General features: G+C 54.0%; 3 protein-coding genes across 8 annotated transcripts in view; 2 read left to right on the forward strand and 1 right to left on the reverse strand.

The window, feature by feature from the left end:
- Qrich1 (glutamine-rich 1) overlaps positions 1 to 4,135 on the forward strand; it is a 41,371-nt gene extending 37,236 nt beyond the window's left edge. For 5 of the 6 annotated variants that reach the window (XM_013028173.1, XM_013028176.1, XM_013028174.1 and 2 more), the window contains 3 exons: positions 455 to 606; positions 895 to 985; positions 3,182 to 4,133. In XM_013028173.1, the coding sequence (XP_012883627.1) occupies positions 455 to 606; positions 895 to 985; positions 3,182 to 3,374 (436 nt within the window). In that variant the 3' untranslated portion in view covers positions 3,375 to 4,133. Of the gene's footprint in view, positions 1 to 454; positions 607 to 894; positions 986 to 3,181 lie in introns of all 6 variants that reach the window. The other variant, XM_013028172.1, reaches the window with a different exon arrangement.
- A 274-nt stretch (positions 4,136 to 4,409) lies between these two features.
- Positions 4,410 to 9,541, forward strand: Impdh2 (IMP (inosine 5'-monophosphate) dehydrogenase 2). The gene is made up of 14 exons (XM_013028219.1): positions 4,410 to 4,599; positions 5,018 to 5,066; positions 5,286 to 5,387; positions 5,520 to 5,594; positions 5,953 to 6,159; positions 6,539 to 6,626; positions 6,888 to 7,087; positions 7,346 to 7,436; positions 7,528 to 7,623; positions 8,584 to 8,727; positions 8,811 to 8,955; positions 9,061 to 9,204; positions 9,295 to 9,378; positions 9,468 to 9,541. Exons 1-14 carry the CDS (start codon positions 4,502 to 4,504, stop codon positions 9,487 to 9,489), a joined length of 1,545 nt encoding a protein of 514 aa, XP_012883673.1. The 5' UTR covers positions 4,410 to 4,501; the 3' UTR covers positions 9,490 to 9,541.
- Positions 9,542 to 10,586: 1,045 nt separating this feature from the next.
- Ndufaf3 (NADH dehydrogenase (ubiquinone) complex I, assembly factor 3) lies at positions 10,587 to 11,618 on the reverse strand. Its single transcript, XM_013028089.1, has 5 exons — positions 11,554 to 11,618; positions 11,266 to 11,458; positions 11,082 to 11,148; positions 10,890 to 10,990; positions 10,587 to 10,811 (listed from the first exon to the last, which is right to left on the reverse strand). The coding sequence occupies exons 2-5, from the start codon at positions 11,413 to 11,415 to the stop codon at positions 10,695 to 10,697; spliced, it is 435 nt and encodes a 144-aa protein (XP_012883543.1). The 5' UTR covers positions 11,416 to 11,458; positions 11,554 to 11,618; the 3' UTR covers positions 10,587 to 10,694.
- Positions 11,619 to 14,822: the final 3,204 nt, after the last annotated feature.

Consider the following 14,822-nt stretch of genomic DNA (forward strand, 5'->3'; position numbering starts at 1 on the left):
TTGCCCAGACCCTTACCATCCATTTTTTAGCTTTTATTACTTTTTGAAATTTTTTGTGCTGGTCCTTGGTCTTGAACCTCAGGGCTTGGGCACTGCCTCTGAGCTTTTTTTGCTTCTCAAAAGTAGTGCTCTACCACTTGAACCACAGCTGTACTTCCAGATTTTTGCTGGTTAATTGGAGATAAGAATAGCATAGATTTTCCTACCCAGGCTGACTTCAAACCATGATCCTCTTGATCTCAGCCTCCTGAGTAGCTAGGATTAAAGGTGTGAGCCACTAGTTCCTGGGCCCCCTCCACCTAGATGTGGATCTTTGTCTGGACAGTGCTTCGATATAGGCCTGCCCAGATCCTGGGAATGTAGGAGTAGCTCCTCTGAGACATAATGGGTAGAGGGCCAGTCCTTTTACCCTCCTGGCACCCCTCCCTCTCCCTTGCTTTCACTTGTGGTCCAGGTACTTCCTGTTGAAAACAGTGGACCAGCACATGAAGCTGGCTTTCTCGAAGGTCTTGCGACAGACAAAGAAGAACCCCTCTAATCCCAAGGATAAAAGCACGAGCATCCGGTACCTGAAGGCCCTTGGGATACACCAGACTGGCCAGAAAGGTAGGGGAAGGACGCAGGGATGGAAGCCAGCGGTGTGTGAAGTTTGGGGTTTGTTGGATAGAAATTCTCCATTCCCTTCTCCCCTGCCCCAAACTTTAAACTTCTTTCCTAGAAACTGGGAAACCTCAGAGAAGATAGCCTCTTCTTAGTCACTTCATCCTTCCTTCCTTTCTTGCCACCAAGAATTTCCTACTTGGGGTGGCTAAATGCCAAAGGTTCCTGATCTGGGCCTGAGCTAAGACCTGGTGCCAGGTCTGTGGTGTATGTGTGTGGGGGCTTGTTTTGTAGTTACAGATGACATGTATGCTGAGCAGACAGAGAATCCAGAGAATCCACTGAGGTGTCCCATCAAGCTCTACGATTTCTACCTCTTCAAATGGTGAGGAAGATAAATGGCATTGACGAAACACGCGTGTATGTTTATGTGCATGCTTCCTTGAGTGCATATACATTCTCTAGTCCCAATGAGACTACACTTGCCCTTAAAAGTCTAAATATAGAAGCACCTTTACTGGTGTTTCCGAAATGTGTGATACGCCATGCATTGTGATCTAAAAGGAGGTCCCTGAAACCTGCTGGTTCATCTTTCATGGACACGGGATAAAGCTGCATAGACCACTTTCACTCACATCCTGTATCATGCTGGCCCTGGCCTCCGTTCAGTGCCACCCTCAACCAGGTTGAGGTATACCCATCAGCTTTTGCTTGCCTCTGCACCTGCAGGTTAGCATGGCATCTTCACAGCAGTGGCAGTAGGATCTTTTCTTGGTTGCAAAATCTTCCTTTACAAAGTAATCCTTACATGATAGCCAAGGCTGCCTTCTCCCTCCTATCTGTGCTGCTCTCTAGCCATACCCTGGCTTCCATTTAAGGATATCATCTTGCTTTTCTGAAATTAACACTAGTCTTATGATTAAGCATTTCCAGATGCCCTACCTTTTTTTTTTTTTTTTTTTTGGTTGTGGGGCTTGAACTCTGGCCTTATCTCTCAGATCTTCAGCTCAAGGCGAGCGCTCTACCGCTTGAGCCACAGCGCCACTTCCGGTTTTCTAGTGGTTTAATGGAGATAAGTCTCACAGACTTTCCTGCCCGGGCTGGCTTTGAACCACGATCCTCAGATCTCAGCCTCCTGAATAACTAGGATTACAGGCGTGAGCCACTGGTGCCCGGCGATTCCCTACCTTTTCTAAACTCTGCAGCACTTAGTGATCATTTTGTTGTTTGTTTGTTTGTTTGTTTAACTAATTACCTGTCTGTCTTCCCTCTTAATTTGTATGCTTCTTGAGATAAAAGTACTTACTGTTCCTGTTCATTTCTATAACATCCACAACTAGTAGAGACTTAGCATATAGTAGCTCTTTAATATGTTTTGAATGGATCCATCAAATGATGAGTCTGCTAAGTACTTAATAGAGGTATAGCACCATATAGTAGAAGGCAGTTAGCTTAGATAAAGACTTCAGTACCAGGATCAGTATTAAAAGTATAGAAAACAGCTGGGCGAAGATGGCTGTAATCCTAGCTACTCTGGAGGCTGAGACCTGAGGATAGTGATTCAAAGCCAGCCCGGGTAAGAAAGTTCATGAAACTCTTATCTCCAATTAACCATCAGAAAATTGGAAGTTGAGCTGTGGCTCAAAGTGGTAGAGCACTAGCCTTTAGAGGGGTTGGGGGTTGCGGGGGACACTTAGGGACAGGGCCCAGGCCCTGAGTGCAAGCCCCATGACTAGACAAAAAAAGACTAGAGAAAATTAGCTGGGTGCTTGGTGGCTCACACCTGTAATCCTATCTATTCAGGAGGCTGAGATCTAAGGATAATGGTTATAACCCAGTCTCAGCAGGAAAGTTCTTGAGATTCTTACCTCCAGTTAACTACTAAAAAGCCAGAAGTGGATCTGTGGCTCAAGTAGTAGAGCACTAGCCTTGAACAAAAAAGCTCAGGCCTTGAGTTCAAGTCCCAGAACCTGCACAAAAACTTCAAGAGAGAGAGAAAGAGAGACTATAATATGAGCAAACACTTGTTGATGTTCTGATCATTGTCCAAGCCAGGCACTAGTGGCTCAGTGTTGTAATCCTAGCTACTCAGGAGGTGGAGATTTGAGGTTTACCAGCTCAGGCAGGAAAGCCAGTAGACTTTTTTATCTCCAATTGACCACCAAAAAACTGGAGGTGGAGCTATGGCTCATGTGGTAGAGCACTAGCCTTGAGTTTAAATTCTCAGGGACAGTGCCCAGGCCCGGAGTTCAAGCCCTCACACACACACACACTCACATGCTACAAGTGGGTATAGACACCCATTTGTCAAACCTATGGGTTCCCTAGGCAAGTGCAGTTTAGTGATTGATCACAGCTGTGAAGGAGGGGCAGAAAGAACTTGTTACTGCCCTTTACAGAAGCTCCAATAGCTATCCTGGAGGAGTTACATGGTGGCTGCATAGAATTCTATAACTATGCTACCACACCTTCCAAGTTGGTGCTTTACCAACCTTTGCAGATTGCATCTGTCTGGGAAGTCCCCGCTGGGAGGGCTGACATTATAATGTTGTCATCCAGCTTTTACTGACATATTCTTCAGCCCTCAGAGTGTGAAAGGCCGGAATGACACCTTTTACCTGACACCCGAGCCAGTGGTGGCCCCCAACAGCCCAATCTGGTACTCAGTCCAGCCTATCAGCAGAGAACAGATGGGACAAATGCTGACCCGGATCCTGGTGATACGAGAAATTCAGGAGGCCATTGCAGTGGCCAATGCAAGCACCATGCACTGAGATGCCTCCGTGGTGGTCCAAGGAAAAAAACAGCCAGGAAAAAATGGACAGACTTTTACACTAAAGAAGAGGCCTCCATTTTTTCTTCTTTTTTTTCTTTTTTACTCGTGTAGTTACAAAGCTTTTCAGGCTACTTCTGTTAAAAATGTAAAAGAACACTTTGCCCCCTTTGCATCTTCATAGATCTACAACAGACTCCAGCTCATGGGGGCTCCTGGGTTTCCTGAGAGCCAGATGTCCTACAAAGTTGCTGGTTGACATTTTTTTTTTTCTTCCCCGCTCCGGCTTGGGGAAAGGGCTTGGACTGTCTAGGAGAAATGTGGCCCCTTCCCCTTCCTCAAGAAAGATGGAATTAATGATGAATCGACCCTCCAGGGAATCTCCTCAGCTGGCTTTCAATCTGGACTGGCCGACTTCACTGACCACAGAGGAGCCCGGTTCTTCCCTTCACGCTCAGACATAAATTCAGCCTCCTACTGGAAGAAAATGAGGGGAACTTCAATTATGATTTATTAAAGACAATTTCTATTACACCCCCCTTTATGACAAGTGACATTTTAGATGTTAAAAAAAAGTAAAAATTTTACCATGCCTTTTTTTTTTTTTTCCTGGCCGAACTTGAGGCCTTAAACCTGAGGCTCCTGTGCCTGGTGGGATTCTTGTAACATACACTTGTGTATCATATAAAGATACCACTCTGTTTCTCTTATGTATTCTTACTCTAGTTGTTTATTAAGAATGACAAGCACGTCTTTTCAACACGCTAGTGAACAGTGCGTCTTTATTTGGGGAGGAATCGGGATGGGGGGGGGGACAGTGGAAAACAAAAGCCACGCGGCTGAATCCCGCAGCTCTTCAGGGGCGGGGCTTGGGGTGGGTGGGACGGGAAACAGCCCGAGTTGCCCCTGGTTACGGCCGGCGGCTGAGGGGAGCATGCGCGGGCTTTTCAGCCAACGCTTCCCTCAGCCGCGGCACGTTATTGGCTCCTCCCGTGCGCAGTGCGCCTTGACGTCAGCGGCGCGCGCGGCGCAGTGACGAAATCCTCTGGTTTATATTGGCGCGGCCCAGACCGCTGAGGCCTCTGCGGCGCGGTCCTCGGAGACACGCGGTGGCGGTCCGCGGTAGCCATGGCGGACTACCTGATCAGCGGCGGCACGTCATACGTGCCCGACGACGGACTCACCGCACAGCAGCTCTTCAACTGCGGGGACGGCCTCACCTACAAGTGCGGACCTTCGGGGATTCACCTGGGCAGAGAGGGAGCGGCACGTTGGGCAGGCAGAACGGACCGGGCTTCAAAGGAGCCTGCGTGGGGGCGAGCGTGGGGGCCAGGATCCGGGACTTAGCTGGCTCCTTGGCTCGTTTGGATCCTTCTTGAGCAGGCTTTGGTCTTGGAGGGGCCATTTCGACAATACTTGGGGTTTCAGGGCTTGTCAGGGTGCCAGGCAGACGGATGACAGCCCAGTGGGAAGAAAGCCCCTTGTCTTAATTCACACCCCGTGGACCGTCTTGCTGGTGACACACAGGCCCTTAACGCCTCTCCCTGCTCCGATGCCTTATGGGATGATAGATGGATTTAGAGTTCCTAGGTAACAGAAGCCTGAGAGTCACACTCCCAATTCGTTCCCCTCCCTCCCCTACAGCGATTTTCTCATTCTTCCTGGATATATCGACTTCACCGCAGACCAGGTGGTGAGTATAATAATAAGGTCACATCAAGATGTGACCCGCTTTTGGCTACTGCACCGGGTTGCACTTGTGGGTGGTCGCCTACGGATTATGGATTATTTCTGACCAGCATGCCAGCCCTACAGAGGCTGTGTTTTGGGAGTACATGGGAGGAACAAGGAAGAAGTATTTCTGGCCTCTTCCCCCACCCCACCCCCATTCGTGAGCCTTTCTCTTCCTCAGGACCTGACCTCTGCCCTTACCAAGAAGATTACATTGAAGACTCCACTGGTTTCCTCACCCATGGACACAGTTACAGAGGCCGGGATGGCCATTGCCATGGCGGTGAGCCCAACGGGATGTGGGAAGACAAGGCAGGAGTTCCATATGGCTTCCTCTTAGACGGGCAGTTGTGAGCTTTGCTGATTGGTCTCATTGTCATTTAATTTCATCTTCTGTCTGTTCGTTGTATAATAGCTTACTGGCGGTATTGGTTTCATCCACCACAACTGTACACCTGAATTCCAGGCCAATGAAGTTCGGAAAGTGAAGGTCAGAAGGGAAAGGATCATGACCAAGAGCTCCTTTGAAATTGTGCTGAATTGGGGCTGGGGGCAGGAGGCTGGCGGGGGAGGGGGTGGGATGATTAGATTAGTTCTGCTAATTTAGGATCCTTTCTTCCTATTATTTCTTCCTTAAGGAAACGGGTCTGAAACCCTTTTCCTTAAGCTAGCAGAAGAACACCCAGGGTTACAGTATTTCTAGCCCACCCTTACATCTTGTCCTATGTTAGTTTGATTTGGTCTCATAGCACTGACATAGACAGTTTGGCAAAGACACCACACTTTAGACCAAACATTTCACAAAAGTAGTGTACAGATGCAATGTCCTTTCTCACCATACCTTCCAGAAATATGAGCAGGGCTTCATCACAGACCCTGTGGTCCTCAGCCCTAAGGATCGTGTGCGGGATGTTTTTGAAGCCAAGGCCCGGCATGGCTTCTGTGGTATCCCCATCACAGATACAGGCCGGATGGGAAGTCGGTTGGTAGGCATCATTTCCTCGAGGGACATTGATTTTCTCAAGGAAGAGGAACATGACCGTCTTTTGGAAGAGGTAGGTGCCACTGATAAATGACATTGCCAAGTTCTTAGAACCCACACAGAAGACAGGAGGCTTCTGTTACCTGTGTAACGTCACTGAGGACGTCTGTCTAGGAGAAACAAATGCCCAGCCACATTTCTGACTGCTACATGGGGTTCATGCATCCTCTCTTTCCATAGTCCTCTTAACTGCCAGTACATGTGCTTTTATTCACACTTCGTTCTTTAGTGCTTTACTGTTTCAGTGATTGTAAGAACTAGGGGCCGGGAGGGATGGTGGTTTGGGTCCAGGTATGTGAACATATTTGGAGTCCTTCCTCCCCCAAGGTGGGGCCTGATTCTGTGGGGAGGCCTAATTTGACTAGACCAACCTCCTGACTTCTCCCTCCTAGATCATGACAAAGAGGGAAGACTTGGTGGTGGCTCCCGCAGGTATCACATTGAAAGAGGCAAATGAAATTCTGCAGCGCAGCAAGAAAGGTGAGTCCTAGAGGGAGGAAGAGGCGATGCTGGCACCAGTGGCTCATGCCTGTAATCCTAGCTACTCAGGAGGCTGCAAGCTGAGGATGGTGGTTCAAAGCCATTCTGGGCAGGAAAGTCTCTGAGAATCTTTAATCTCCAGTGAACCACCAGAAAAACTGGAATTGACACTGGTTCAAAATGGTGGAGAGCACTAGCTTTGATTGATAAAGCTTTAGGGATAGCGTCCAGGTCCTGATTCATGTCTTGCTGTGGTTTCAGGGAAGTTACCCATTGTAAATGAAGATGATGAGCTGGTAGCCATCATTGCTCGAACAGACCTGAAGAAGAATCGCGATTACCCACTAGCCTCCAAAGATGCCAAGAAGCAGCTGCTGTGTGGAGCAGCCATTGGAACTCATGAAGATGACAAGTATAGGCTGGACTTGCTAGCTCAGGCTGGTGTGGATGTGGTAGTTTTGGTGAGCTACTACTGCTTTGTTTTGTTTTGGTTTTGGGTATTTTGTTGGTCATGGGGCCTGAACTCTGGGTCTGGGCACTGTCCCTCATCTCTTCAGCTCAAGGCTAGCGCTCTACCACTTGAGCCACAGTGCCACTTCTGGCTTTTTTCTGCTTATGTGGTGCTGAGGAATCAAACCCAGGGTCTCATGCATGCAAGACAAGGGACAGGGACAAATGCCCTATCAATCTAATAGGGCCCTCCTTCCTTCCTGTCCCAGGACTCTTCCCAGGGCAACTCCATCTTCCAAATCAATATGATCAAGTATATCAAAGAGAAATACCCCAATCTCCAAGTCATCGGAGGCAACGGTAAGAAGAGCTTAGGCCCTGGTGGGATTGGGAGTGGACAGGAGGGTCACCTGGACCCCTCAAGTAAGCCATACCCTCTCCCTCATTATAGTGGTTACTGCTGCTCAGGCCAAGAACCTCATTGACGCCGGCGTGGATGCCCTACGGGTGGGCATGGGGAGTGGTTCCATCTGCATCACTCAGGAAGGTAAGAGTAGGGGGGGTTGGGGCCAAGCACTCTTCCGGAAGCTATAATGAGTCCTCCAACATGGGCAAATGTAGGGCCCAACAGGCCTTTTGGATGGGTGAACATGGCTGGAAGCAAGACAAGTTCTTGTCAACCCTCACCTACCACTTCCCCGCCTAGCCTGGCCTCCTTGCTCCTGCTCTGCTCCCTCTCTAAACTCTGGTCTGTTTGTTTTATTTAGTGGCTCCCAAGATCCCTCCAGACTTAAAGTCCCACAGTCCCAAATGCCCTTCTACTGTCACGGGCTGCTATAGTAAGTCCAGCCCGGCCCACTGGCCCGGCCCAGCTGCCCACTGCCCAGCTGCTTGGTTGACTGTAGCTGTAGCTCCCGGGGTTTGTGGTGCTCACGGGTGGGCAGGGCCAATAGATGTTACAGACCATTGTTTTAGGGTAGCTTAAGATCACAGCTCCTTCCTGGGGTGCACACACAGCAAGACCTCTTTCTGCAGGCAGTCCTTGGCTCTGCACACATACTCCACAGTAGGTATGGTTCCAGGAACCATTCTGGAGCCTGCTTCTCCTTCCACATTTACCACGTGGCCGGATCTTGCCAGGGCTGCCCACGGTGCAGGGAGGAGGAGCTGGGCCTGACTTGGTACCTCCGGTTACTAACTTGCACGGTGACTCCGCCCCCCATCTGATAACCAGGTGGGCGGGGCTTCCCCAGCTGCTAAGACTTGCATGTGCCTGAGGCTGCCCTGGGCCCTGCACACATGCACGCGCACAAGCAGGGGTGAAGCCAGCAGAACCATGTCGTGTACTGTTCAAAGGCAGGTGGGTAGCAGCTGCCCCAGATCGATCAATCGATCTAGCCAAGATGCCGTCTTGGTGCAAGCGTAGCCAAGAGCTCCTGGAGTACTGGGTGTCTCCTCTTGCCTATCCTCACCAACACTACCCACCTGTCTGTTCGTGTCTCAACAGTGTTGGCCTGTGGGCGGCCCCAAGCAACAGCTGTATACAAGGTTTCAGAGTACGCCCGGCGCTTTGGTGTTCCTGTCATTGCTGATGGAGGAATCCAAAATGTGGGCCATATTGCCAAAGCCTTGGCCCTTGGGGCCTCCACAGGTAAGGCCTGGCACTCAAAGCACCGTGAGAACCCCTTCTCTGTACCATTCAGACTGTGTTCCAAATACACTGTCTGTTCACAGTCATGATGGGTTCCCTCCTGGCCGCCACCACGGAGGCCCCTGGAGAGTACTTCTTCTCTGATGGGATCCGGCTAAAGAAATACCGGGGCATGGGTTCCCTCGATGCCATGGACAAGCATCTCAGCAGCCAGAACCGATACTTCAGGTGAGTCAGGCCGAGAAATCAATGATCACCACCACCATCCCCCACCCCCAACCTTGCATTTGAGACTACTTGTGATCTCGCCCGTTTCTCTGCCTTTTTCTCCAGTGAAGCAGACAAAATCAAAGTGGCCCAGGGGGTGTCGGGGGCTGTGCAAGACAAAGGGTCCATCCACAAGTTTGTCCCTTACTTGATCGCTGGCATCCAGCACTCCTGCCAAGATATCGGTGCCAAGAGCTTGACTCAAGTCCGGTGAGCTTGCTCAGCTAAGCTGGGCCGTGGGTTAAAGAGGGGCTGCATTTCTCTAGAACGGTCATCTCTTGACATGTGTTCCTCCTTCAGAGCCATGATGTACTCTGGGGAACTTAAGTTCGAGAAGAGAACATCCTCAGCTCAGGTGGAAGGGGGAGTTCACAGCCTCCATTCGTAAGCAAATCCTGTCCTTGGGTGGGGAGCGTCTTCCTCATCACCCCTCCTTCCTCCTGCCCTGATTCACAGGTGTTCTCTGTTTACAGGTATGAGAAAAGGCTCTTCTGAAAAAGGATCCAGTATCTCCCCCCATCCCTGTTTTTCAATAAAAGTTTAAAAATGAGTGGTGATGTTTGATCTGTTAGCAGATGCCTAGAGCTCTTCAGCCACCACCACGCCCTAAGGCCTAGAGATTAAGGTGTTGTGTCGGCTGCATGTCTATAATCCTAATGTGCTATTCTCAAACCTACTTTGCCTCCTGGGGAGGTCCTTGGAGAAAACCTTTTTCTGTCAATGTGTTGCTTAAAGTGGCCTAAGATGGGCCAAAGCCAGTGGCTCCCGCCTGTCATCCTAGCTACTCAGGAGGCTGAGATCTGAGGATCATGGTTCAAAGGCAGCACGGGCGGAAAAGCCTGAGACTCCAATAAACCACCAGAAAACCGGAAGTGGTGCTGTGGCTCAAGTGGTAGAGCTTTAGTTTTGAGCTGAAGGAAGTGCCCAGGCCCAAGTGGCCTAAATGTGAAAGAGGAACTGCTCTGTGATAGGGATTTTTGAAATGTGAGGGTTTTTACTTAACTGGTTTTTCCAAGATGGAATTAAGACACACGTTAGAAGACAAACCTCAAGAGTGCTCAAGAAATGGAGAGGGTGGATAGATTTTGAGCTTATTTGAGTACAGGTAATCAAGTTTCAGTCACCTTAAGGGAATACATCTTGTCCTATTCAAATTAGCCAATTATGAGCCTGTGCTCAGCCAATCTGAGCAGAGGGGCGGGGCCTGCTGCATTAGTAATAAATAGGGAAGCAGCCTGCTGCTCTGTGCTTGCCATATTTTTGGCTGACGGTGCTGCATCCTCCTGCTAATTTTGCCTTGCTGAGACAATTCTCTATTTTCATGTCTTATGACTCCAGTGGTTCTTGGAAATTACAACATAGTCTTGGCATCCAAACAGCTTGGCTACATGAGACTACCTAGGTCACAACATAACACGCTTCCTAACTTGAGAATGAGAATTGAAGGCCTCAGATCTGCAAAAGTGAGCAAGTACATGGACGGGGAGATAAACTGCCTCCTGGGCAATAATGAAACAGTGCCCCTTCAACTTGCATATCACCACCCTAAGCCCAGTGACCCAGCCACACACCCCATACAAACTAGAAGAGGCTTATGATTTTACAATCTCAAGTGTTATTAAAGTGCCGAGAATGAAAGGGTAAGGAAATGAGAATGCCCTCTGTTCTCTGCTCTCCCAGACAGCGGCTCAGTTGCTGGATCATGCTGCACTTGGGCCCACATGTGTGAGTGAACTGTGTCCAGGTGGAGGGATCAGAGCAGCTCCTGTCACTCGGCCTTCGTGACACAGGAAGTTAAAGGTGGCACAAGCATTGGGCTGAAATGAAAACACAAACTGGTCATCCGTCAGCCTAGGGTTGAGCCGGAACGACCCACAAAGAACCTCGGAACCTACCGTGTCCTGCACTTCCACGGCGATGCCCCGTTTCCTCATCGCCTGGAGCACGTAGGGGTGCAGACGCTCAATCTTGTTTCCAGTACCTACCACCACAATCTCTAGAAAAAGGAGGGGCAGCTAGTCAGTCTGTGGAGGGTATTAACGGGGCAGAAATGCCCTAAGTACCCCCTTCCCCAAGATCCCCTGTACCTATCCTGGGCTCCAGCATCCAGAAGAGGGAGAAGCTGTCTTCAGTGATATCCTGGTGAGACCCCACCTGTATTGGGGGGGGGGAAGATCCCTCTTTCAACTTGTCAATCAAATTAACACCCCCCCCTCTTCTTTCCCCCCTCCACCGTGTGCGCCTCGGGGTGAGTTCGACGGGGCGGCTCACGTTCCACTGCACCATCGAGTTGGGGAGCAGGGCGCAGGGCCCGAACACGCGGTTCCCGTTGATCACGAAGCCGCGGCTGTTGTAGCTGTCGATGTACATGGCGGGAGAGGCCTCGTGCTGCAGCAGGGAGATGCGCGTCCGCTGGTACATCTCGTCGTCCGCGGGGGACAGCCGGTGCCCGCGCCGCGGGACCCTGGCGGGGACGGGAGGCGGGGGTTAGAGAGCGGGCTCGAGTGGCCAGGAGGGGAGATCGGCCGTGGAGAGGGGGGTGTGGGGGGTCCGTCTCACCATGGCAGCTCCGCGCGCGGGCGGCACGACGCGGGCCGCGCCCGGGAGAGGCAGCGCCAGGCCGAAGCGGCGGCGGCGGCGGCCATGGTCGGGGCCCTGGGCCTAGCCGGTCGCACCGCGGCCCGGCGTGGCCGCAGCGCCGCCCTGCGGCCCGGAGGGCGCCGCGCACGCTACGTCCCGCCGCGGCGGCGACGTCCATGACAGCTGGGGCGCCCCCCCCCCCGGGGGCGGCTCCGGTGTCCCGCGCACCTGTCGCTCTCCCCGCGCCGGCCATCCCGGGGGACCGGAGGAGCCGGGGAGGGGCGGGGGGAGGACACCTGGCAGCGCGATCGCCCTAGGCCCCAGCCTGGGCCCCTCGGCCGCGACGCGGGGCTCCCGGGGCGGGGCCGCCGCGCACCTGTTCCCCTCCGCACACCTGGTCAAGGGGCGGGGGGGGGGCTAGGGGGGCCCCGAGCCTCCCGGACCCGCCTTTCCCCACCCCACCCCACCCACCGCCACACTTAATCTCCCGGCTCTGGGGGGGAAGGGGAGGGGCCGGGCCCCGGGGGCGGGGCGGCGCGGCTCAGGTTTCCCCGGCGCGTCTGGGAAGGACGGCCCGCCCCTAACCGTCACTCGCGCGACCGTTGGCGGGCCCGGGAGGCGGGGGCGTGGCCGCGTCGGCGTCGCGCGCCTCGTGGGGGCGTGGCCGCGTGCGGATTGGTCCCGGCGGGCGCGAGGGGGCGTGGCCTAGCGGTTTCGCCTTAAAATGGCTCCAACTCTGCGGGCCAGCCCTAGAGCCAGCGGAAGGGCACGCCGGAAGAAGTGTTGACGGAGCTGTTCAATGGGGACGGGCCTGGGCCGGACCGGACCGAAGCCGAGTCGGACGTGCCACCCGCACCTACTACCCCGGCGCCCGGAGCCAGCAGCCTGCCCTCGCTCGTACGGCTCGCGCCTCGCGAGAGTCTCCCGCCCCCCCCCCCCGGCTGGATCCGAATCCAGGGCCTAGTGGCGCGAGAGTCGCGGGCGCCGCGCGGGGTTCGGGCGCCGCGGCCCTGTCCCGGCCTCGGGGGTGTGTGTGTGGGGGGGAGCGGAACATTGCGTCCGCTCTCTGGCCAGGGCCGTGCGGGCGGGAAAGCCTGGCGACGTCGGGGCCCGTGACCTGTCGTCCGTGGGTTTCGGGGTGTCCGTCGCTGCGGCGTGCTGGGCCCGCTCGGTTCTAGGCGCCGCAGGCAGCGTCACGGGACAAAAGGCCCCAAAGCGACGGGGGGTGGCGGCGGGGCGGGGTGGGGAGGGTGTGTGGGGGGGAGCTGGGGGTCCCCCCCAAAAGTGGCCGCGCGGGGTGACTTCCTCCCCGGTTCCCACCACCACCGCGGACGGCGCTTTCCTCTGGGCGGATTTCGACGCCTTGCGTTTCCCCCACCCCTCCACCCCCTTACCCCCCCTTCTTAAACCGTCCCGGGCCCAGTGGCTCGGGCTGCGTGGGGACCCACAGCGCTAATCCAGCCGCCCTTGGGATCTAATCCGGATCGGGACCTGGTCCCAGGAGAGGCCGCCCGCCTTCCCTCCTATTGTTGTGGGGCTCAGGTGAGAGCCTCACTTCTCACCCGACTAGGTTACACTTGCCTACTCCCGGCCTGCCCCACCCCCGCCCCCGGGGGACGGGATGGACGGGCTGTGGGTCTGGCCCCAGGGCCAGTGACCTAGGGCCAGGAGCCCCCCCCCACCCGCACCCCTCCAGCGGCTGGACAGCGGGCAACGGAATCCCAAAAGCAGCTGTTGTCTCCAGAGCATTCCAGCTGCGCTTGGATTTCGTTCCCTGCTCTCCTGCCTGAGCAGCACTCTGGTGGCCCACAGTGGGGGTGGCTCCTGACCCCCAGGCACCCGCCCCTGAGCCTCTCCAGTCTCTGTCCCTCTCTCAGGTGCTTGCCTTCAGGCTGGAAATTGCAGGCATAGCCGTCGAAGAGCTGGGGCTGGTGAAACTCTGCAACCCCCTGGGAGCACTGTAGAGAGAGGTCCTGGCTGCAATGGCGGAGTCCCACTGAGGCGCCCCAGCTAAAGATAGCCCTTCACTTCCTGGGGGGGGGGGGGAAACCACCCTAACCGTCTTCGTGGACCGAGAGTAGTAGCTGAAGTCAATCAGCTTGTCTCCAGGTCTTGAGCATGTGGCATAGAAAGGGCTTTGGAATGACACGATCACTCCCGTTGAGTGGGCAAGCCAAGAAGCCATCGGGAATGTCGTGTCCGCCCAGTGCTCTTTCGGCGCTTCTCAGCAGGGCCTCGCAGCTCTGACCCCGAGAGAGGCCTTGCCAAACTTCCTGCCCCCTGCATTTCCCTCCTCTCTTGGAGCTTTGGGCACTCCCAAAGCACAGATCAGCAGGCAAGCTCAATCTCGATCGAAAGTGGGGAAAGGGGGAGTGAGAGAAAAAAAAAAAGTGCTTGTAAACTTTCGAAATAGTCGAGACCTCTCTTCCAGACGTTGCAGTTTCCATACGATACTGAGAATTGAGAACGCTCGTGGTCACAAAGTTTAGTTGGCTCCCACTGGCTCTTTCGCCAGAACGGGATTACTTGGATGATCACTTGTGATCTACACAGGTCACGGGAGGAACATTAAAAGCTAGCAATTCTGATCGTGATGGTTCTAAGTCTTTAGATTTCAAGAAAACGGGCCGTTCTATCAGACTGGGCGTTTTCTCAGTAATAAAGACACCTGTATCTCAAAAGCAGGTTTGCAAAGAACTTGAAAGCGTAGAACACAGAAGTGCCTTCCGTGTGCCTACACCTTGAGGGTTTGCTCACTGGCGTTTATTCTGACATTCTGAGTCAGGTTTAAAATGAGAAAAAGTGAAACATGAAGTACAAAGGTGTGGGGTGGCTCCTGTGGTGGACATGAGCCCCAGGGGCGTGGAGATCCTCTCCCCAGGTGAGGAGAGGACCCCGCGAGGTCTAGCCTGGGGTGCGTAAGTGCGGCAGGGGCCATAGGTCCAACGCAGCCTAGCGGACCGGCCCAGGCGCTCACTTGTCCACTTAGTGGGGTGAGGGCGCTTGCCGGATCCCCGCCCCTTCCCGGAAGTGGTACCACCATAGTGCTTCCGGTTCCGCTCACCATGGAGACCGAGCGTCTCGGGGTGGGCCAGACTCTGGGGGCCCTCAACGCGGCCCTCGGGCCGGGGGCCCCCGTGTGGTTCAAGGAGACGCACGCCCGGCACCTGCGGGTTCGAGACTTCCTGGCGCCGCGCCGCGCGCTCCAGGCGCGCTTCCGGGACGGGCAGGTGGGCGCGCGCGGGGCG

The sequence above is a fragment of the Dipodomys ordii genome, unplaced genomic scaffold (assembly GCF_000151885.1).
Source record: "Dipodomys ordii isolate 6190 unplaced genomic scaffold, Dord_2.0 Scaffold107, whole genome shotgun sequence".
Taxonomy (NCBI): domain Eukaryota; kingdom Metazoa; phylum Chordata; class Mammalia; order Rodentia; family Heteromyidae; genus Dipodomys; species Dipodomys ordii.

Bases quoted from the DNA above. Each gene is read 5' to 3' on its own strand.
- Impdh2 (XM_013028219.1), top strand. From the start codon at position 4,502: ATGGCGGACTACCTGATCAGCGGCGGCACGTCATACGTGCCCGACGAC. The intron at 4,600-5,017 runs GTGCGGACCTTC...CCTCCCCTACAG, and splicing joins GGGGACGGCCTCACCTACAA to CGATTTTCTCATTCTTCCTG. The intron at 9,205-9,294 runs GTGAGCTTGCTC...TTCCTCCTTCAG, and splicing joins AAGAGCTTGACTCAAGTCCG to AGCCATGATGTACTCTGGGG.
- Ndufaf3 (XM_013028089.1), bottom strand. From the start codon at position 11,415: ATGTACCAGCGGACGCGCATCTCCCTGCTGCAGCACGAGGCCTCTCCC. The intron at 11,149-11,265 runs GTGAGCCGCCCC...CCCCCAATACAG, and splicing joins ACTCGATGGTGCAGTGGAAC to GTGGGGTCTCACCAGGATAT. The intron at 10,991-11,081 runs GTACAGGGGATC...TCCTTTTTCTAG, and splicing joins GATGCTGGAGCCCAGGATAG to AGATTGTGGTGGTAGGTACT.